Source organism: Eptatretus burgeri, chromosome 15 (genome assembly GCF_056783735.1).
Source record: "Eptatretus burgeri isolate ZD-2024b chromosome 15, Ebu_testis_v1, whole genome shotgun sequence".
In the NCBI taxonomy this organism is placed as follows: Eukaryota; Metazoa; Chordata; class Myxini; order Myxiniformes; family Myxinidae; genus Eptatretus; species Eptatretus burgeri.
Genome location: NC_140975.1, coordinates 70,754,812 through 70,762,347, shown reverse-complemented (window position 1 = coordinate 70,762,347; position 7,536 = coordinate 70,754,812). Strand labels below are relative to the sequence as shown.

The following is a 7,536-nucleotide window of genomic DNA, read 5'->3' as shown; positions in this document are numbered from 1 at the left end:
TCCGAAGGGACCGCCTCAGGTTAACCCAAGGAGACCGACGTCTGGTGGACGACACCTCAGTTATTATTGATGAACTGATCAGTTATTATTCACCTCTCCACCCCAATTCTGACTCAACGTGCTGCACGGCGACATCTCCAGGTGCCCAAGGCGCTCCGACGAGGCCGCGCCCTGGAAGATTTGTTATTTATTTATCTGGTATGTAGGCGGGGTATTTTTAATGTTTCTCTACTTGTTTGTTTCTTTGCATTTCGCAAATATCGTGCGATGTACGCACAACATCTTCCCTGTTTGTTTGTGTGTCTGTGAGCAGCAGGGAATACCATAAGGTTGTGGAGGGATTCAGAGAAAACCATGTGGATGAGTCATGAGTTGAGCAGGTGACAAGAACAAGCCCAATTGAGGTTGGTTCAGATCCAAATCCAGATCCAGATCCAGATTCAGGCATTCAGTGGGATACAAAATGATAACTGGTCATCGTGGAGGACGATACCGAGTACCGATCCGGTTCTCTCATGGAGGACGATACCGAGTACCGATCCGGTTCTCTCATGGAGGACGATACCGAGTACCGATCCGGTTCTCTCATGGAGGACGATACCGAGTACCGATCCGGTTCTCTCATGGAGGACGATACCGAGTGCCGATCCGGTTCTCTCATGGAGGACGATACCGAGTACCGATCCGGTTCTCTCATGGAGGACGATACCGAGTACCGATCCGGTTCTCTCATGGAGGATGATACCGAGTACCGATCCGGTTCTCTCATGGAGGACGGTACTGATCCGGTTCTCTCATGGAGGACGATACCGAGTACCGATCCGGTTCTCTCATGGAGGACGATACCGAGTACCGATCCGGTTCTCTCATGGAGGACGATACCGAGTACCGATCCGGTTCTCTCATGGAGGACGATACCGAGTACCGATCCGGTTCTCTCATGGAGGACGATACCGAGTGCCGATCCGGTTCTCTCATGTTTTCCTTGATCGTTTCGCGGTGTTCCGAACCGTTGGGTTATTGTATTTTACTGACATCCGCTGTTGCATTGTGGGGGTGTATCGCCAATAAGATTTAGTTCGGCTGGTGCCCTCTTCACACCGATACAATCGTTCCCACGTGCACAGTTTAACGTTCGCACTCAAATCCGTTCGCAAGTTTTTATCCACGTGCTTCTTGTTGTCCGATGTGAACGTGAGAAATCCGAGTAAAGCACGTGGTGTTTAAATATGGTACTCGACAAACGAACCGATCGGTGTTCGACCTTTACGATCGAAGGTCCATGAAGTTATCAATAATTAATCGATCAATGACGATTTACAAGTCCGAAAACTCCTTCCGCTCGTTCAGTGTCCCCGCGGAAGGGTCATTGAGTTTGTGGGGATTTTGAAGTTGTGTCCCACGTGATCATGGCAGTGGAACCGCAGTCCGTGGGTCTCGGCGGCCTCGTCCACTCACAGGAGCAGGTTCGTGCCTCTGGGACCAGGACGGTACACACACCATACACGTACCTTGTACTGTACACATGCTATACACGTACCTTGTACTGTACACATACCATACACGTATCTTGTACTGTACACACACCATACACGTACCTTGTACTGTACACACACCATACACGTACCTTGTACTGTACACACACCATACACGTACCTTGTACTGTACACACACCATACACGTACCTTGTACTGTACACACACTATACACGTATCTTGTACTGTACACACCATACACGTACCTTGTACTGTACACATACTATACACGTACCTTGTACTGTACACATACTATACACGTACCTTGTACTGTACACATACTATACACGTACCTTGTACTGTACACATACTATACACATACCTTGTACTGTACACATACTATACACGTACCTTGTACTGTACACGTACTATGCACGTACCTTTTACTGTACACGTTCTGCACACGAACCTTGTACTGTAACACTATACACGTACCTTGTACTGTAACATACTATACACGTACCTTGTACTGTACACACACTATACACGTACCTTGTACTGTACACATACTATACACGTACCTTGTACTGTACACATAGCATACACGTACCTCGTACTGTACCCATGCCATACACGTACCTTGTACTGTACACACACCATACACGTACATTGTACTGTACGCATACCATACACGTAACTTGTACTATACACGTACCTTGTACTGTACATGCACTATACACGTACTTTGTATTGTACACGCACTATACACGTACCTTGTACTGTACACGCACTATACACGTACCTTGTACTGTACACGCACTATACACGTACCTTGTACTGTACACGCACTATACACGTACCTTGTACTGTACACGCACTATGCACGTACCTTGTACTGTACACATACTATGCACGCACCTTGTACTGTACACATACTATGCACGCACCTTGTACTGTACACATATTTTTCACGTACCTTGTACTGTACACATACTATAAAAGATGCATTGTACTGTACACATACTATACACTACATTGTACTGTACACATTCTTTACACGTACATTGTACTGTTCACATACTATACACGTACCTTGTACTGTACACATACTATACACGTACCTTGTACTGTACACATACTATACACGTACCTTGTACTGCACACATACCATACACGTACCTTGTACTGCACACATACTATACACGTACCTTGTACTGTACACGTACTATACACGTACCTTGTACTGTACACATACTATACACGTACCTTGTACTGTACACATACTATACACGTACCTTGTACTGTACACGTAGGACACACGTACCTTGTACTGCACACGTACTATACACGTACCTTGTACTGCACACGTACTATACACGTACCTTGTACTGCACACGTACTATACACGTACCTTGTACTGTACACATACTATACACGTACCTTGTACTGTACACGTAGGACACACGTACCTTGTACTGCACACGTACTATACACGTACCTTGTACTGCACACGTACTATACACGTACCTTGTACTGCACACGTACTATACACGTACCTTGTACTGCACACGTACTATACACGTACCTTGTACTGTACACGTACTATACACGTACCTTGTACTGTACACGTACTATACACGTACCTTGTACTGTACACGTAGGACACACGTACCTTGAACTGTACACATACTATACACGTACCTTGTACTGTACACATACTATACACGTACCTTGTACTGTACACATACTATACACGTACCTTGTACTGTACACATACTATACACGTACCTTGTACTGTACACATACTATACACGTACCTTGTACTGTACACATACTATACACGTACCTTGTACTGTACACATACTATACACGTACCTTGTACTGTACACATACTATACACGTACCTTGTACTGTACACATACTATACACGTACCTTGTACTGTACACGTAGGACACGTACCTTGTACTGCACACGTACTATACACGTACCTTGTACTGTACACGTACTATACACGTACCTTGTACTGTACACGTAGGACACATGTACCTTGTACTGCACACGTACTATACACGTACCTTGTACTGCACACGTACTATACACGTACCTTGTACTGTACACGTACTATACACGTACCTTGTACTGTACACATACTATACACGTACCTTGTACTGTACACATACTATACACGTACCTTGTACTGTACACATACTATACACGTACCTTGTACTGTACACGTAGGACACGTACCTTGTACTGCACACGTACTATACACGTACCTTGTACTGTACACATACTATACACGTACCTTGTACTGTACACGTAGGACACATGTACCTTGTACTGCACACGTACTATACACGTACCTTGTACTGCACACGTACTATACACGTACCTTGTACTGTACACATACTATACACGTACCTTGTACTGTACACATACTATACACGTACCTTGTACTGTACACATACTATACACGTACCTTGTACTGTACACATACTATACACGTACCTTGTACTGTACACATACTATACACGTACCTTGTACTGTACACATACTATACACGTACCTTGTACTGTACACATACTATACACGTACCTTGTACTGTACACATACTATACACGTACCTTGTACTGTACACATACTATACACGTACCTTGTACTGTACACATACTATACACGTACCTTGTACTGTACACATACTATACACGTACCTTGTACTGTACACATACTATACACGTACCTTGTACTGCACACGTAGGACACACGTACCTTGTACTGCACACGTACTATACACGTACCTTGTACTGCACACGTACTATACACGTACCTTGTACTGTACACATACTATACACGTACCTTGTACTGTACACGTAGGACACATGTACCTTGTACTGCACACGTACTATACACGTACCTTGTACTGTACACGTAGGACACATGTACCTTGTACTGCACACGTACTATACACGTACCTTGTACTGCACACATACTATACACGTACCTTGTACTGCACACATACTATACACGTACCTTGTACTGCACACATACTATACACGTACCTTGTACTGCACACATACTATACACGTACCTTGTACTGCACACATACTATACACGTACCTTGTACTGTACACATACTATACACGTACCTTGTACTGTACACATACTATACACGTACCTTGTACTGTACACATACTATACACGTACCTTGTACTGTACACATACTATACACGTACCTTGTACTGTACACATACTATACACGTACCTTGTACTGTACACATACTATACACGTACCTTGTACTGTACACATACTATACACGTACCTTGTACTGTACACATACTATACACGTACCTTGTACTGTACACATACTATACACGTACCTTGTACTGTACACATACTATACACGTACCTTGTACTGTACACATACTATACACGTACCTTGTACTGTACACATACTATACACGTACCTTGTACTGTACACGTACCTTGTACTGTACACGTAGGACACACGTACCTTGTACTGTACACGTAGGACACACGATGCGCGTACCTTGTACTGTACTCGTACACACACGATGCGCGTACCTTGTACTGTACTCGTACACACACGATGCGCGTACCTTGTACTGTACTCGTACACACACGATGCGCGTACCTTGTACTGTACTCGTACACACACGATGCGCGTACCTTGTACTGTACTCGTACACACACGATGCGCGTACCTTGTACTGTACTCGTACACACACGATGCGCGTACCTTGTACTGTACTCGTACACACACGATGCGCGTACCTTGTACTGTACTCACGCACACACGATGCGCGTACCTTGTACTGTACTCACGCACACACGATGCGCGTACCTTGTTCTGTACTCACGCACACACGATGCGCGTACCTTGTACTGTACTCACGCACACACGATGCGCGTACCTTGTACTGTACTCACGCACACACGATGCGCGTACCTTGTACTGTACTCACGCACACACGATGCGCGTACCTTGTACTGTACTCACGCACACACGATGCGCGTACCTTGTACTGTACTCACGCACACACGATGCGCGTACCTTGTACTGTACTCACGCACACACGATGCGCGTACCTTGTACTGTACTCACGCACACACGATGCGCGTACCTTGTACTGTACTCACGCACACACGATGCGCGTACCTTGTACTGTACTCACGCACACACGATGCGCGTACCTTGTACTGTACTCACGCACACACGATGCGCGTACCTTGTACTGTACTCACGCACACACGATGTTGTTTTGTATTTTGCTCTGATAAAGACTGGAGCGTGAAACGTCAGCACCTTGCAATCCTTCATGGTGGATAACTCCAACCATATTTATCTCCCCCATCACATGTGGATGGAGCTTTTCACCCCATGTGTTTGTCTTTGTTTTGTGATCCTGGAGCTACACGACTTGGCCAATACTATGCGGACACCCCTTCCAATTCGTGGATTCGGCTATTTCAGCCACCCCCATTACTGACTGTGTATAAAATCAAGCACACGGACATGCAATCTCCATAAACAAACATTGGCGGAAGAATGGACCGTACTGAAGAGCTCAGTGACTCTCAACATGGCGCCGTCATAGGATGCCACCTTTCCAACAAGTCAGTTCATCAAATTTCTGCCCTGCTGGAGCTGCCCTGGTCAACTGTAAGTGCTGTTATTGTGAAGTCGAAACATCTTGGAGCAACAACAGCTCAGTCACGTAGTGGTAGGCCACACAAGCTCACAGAACAGGACTGCCGAATGCTGAAGTGCTTCGCGTGGAAAAATTGTCTGTCTTCGGTTGCAACACTCACAACAAAGTTATGAACTGACTGTGAAAGCAACGTCACCACAAGCACTGTTCTTCGATAGCTTCATGAAATGGGTTTCCATGGCCGAGCAGCCGCACACAAGCCTAGTATCACCATGCGTAATGCCAAGCGTCAGTTGGAGTGGTGTTAAGCTCACCGCCATTGGACTCTGGAACAGTGGAAACGCGTTCTCTGGAGTGATGAATCACGCTTCACCATTTGGCAATCCAACGGATGAATCTGAGTTTTGCGGATGCCAGGAGAACATTACCTGCCCGAATGCATAGTGCCAACTGTAAAGTTTGGTGGAGGTTGAATCATGGTCTGGGGCTGTTTAACAGCAAAGGTGGGGGGGGGGGACCAACTCCATATTAATGCCCATGATGATGGAATGAGATGCTGGACGAGCAGGTGTCCACGTACTTTTGGCCATGTGGTGCGTTTCCAGTAAAGGCCTTAGAACCCCACCGCTCAACCCACACCACATGCAGGGTTTGATTGCATTTTCTGTGTTTTGATTGCATGTTGAATGATAACTGAATTGAATGGTTTATTTATTTATTATTGAGTTTAATGTGACACAGAGAGTTGATGTGTTTCAGGCTGTTGCAGAGTGTCAGAAGAACATCGCTCATTGGTAAGGCGTCTTACCCAGCAGTTTGTACGCCCGTCTGTCCTTCACCCAACTCTGTCCGTCTCTCATTGCTCTTTCTCATGCTTTCTTTCCTTCTCCTGGAAATGATCACGCTGGGGTGACTTTTATGACTTCTGATAAGAAATACAAGTTATGTATGTCACGTTGTTGCTGTGTATCTCCTCTCATTTCATTCCTTGTTTTCATCGTTAGGGAGAAAGTACGGAATGATTACACTGCGCTCCAGGACAGGCTGCAAACGCTTCCAAGCAAGCTGTCTCATGAGGTCATGGTTAGTCAAGCTTGCTGTTCCCTCTCTCTACTCAAGTTGTGGAATTTAATCATAGAAGGGGGACTGTGTTGTTGTTGTTGTTGTTGTTGTTGTTGTTGTGTAGCCCTGGACAGTTCTCTCGAACAAGCCTGCAGCATGGAGACAGCTGACTGATCTCCCAGGAGCGGCCCAGAGATCCCCTACATCCAGGATCGTGTACCCCCACCTTCATGGAGTCAGGGCCATTAGTCAGGGACAGAGTTAGAGAGACAGAGACAGAGACAGAGAGAGGAGAGACGGACAAGAGGAAAAGGGCCGGTCCATGGG

At 45.7% G+C, this 7,536-nt stretch overlaps 1 protein-coding gene across 3 annotated transcripts in view; it reads left to right on the top strand.

Moving 5' to 3' along the window:
• The first annotated feature begins 330 nt into the window (after positions 1 to 330).
• Positions 331 to 7,536, top strand: part of URI1 (URI1 prefoldin like chaperone) — a 36,272-nt gene continuing 29,066 nt past the window's right edge. Inside the window, exons 1-3 of one of the 3 annotated variants that reach the window (XM_085856873.1) lie at positions 331 to 404; positions 6,907 to 6,941; positions 7,152 to 7,230. In XM_085856873.1, coding sequence (XP_085712999.1) covers positions 7,228 to 7,230 — 3 coding nt within the window. In that variant the 5' untranslated portion in view covers positions 331 to 404; positions 6,907 to 6,941; positions 7,152 to 7,227. Of the gene's footprint in view, positions 405 to 1,079; positions 1,467 to 6,906; positions 6,942 to 7,151; positions 7,231 to 7,536 lie in introns of those variants that run through there. The other 2 variants (XM_085856871.1, XM_085856872.1) reach the window with 2 other exon arrangements.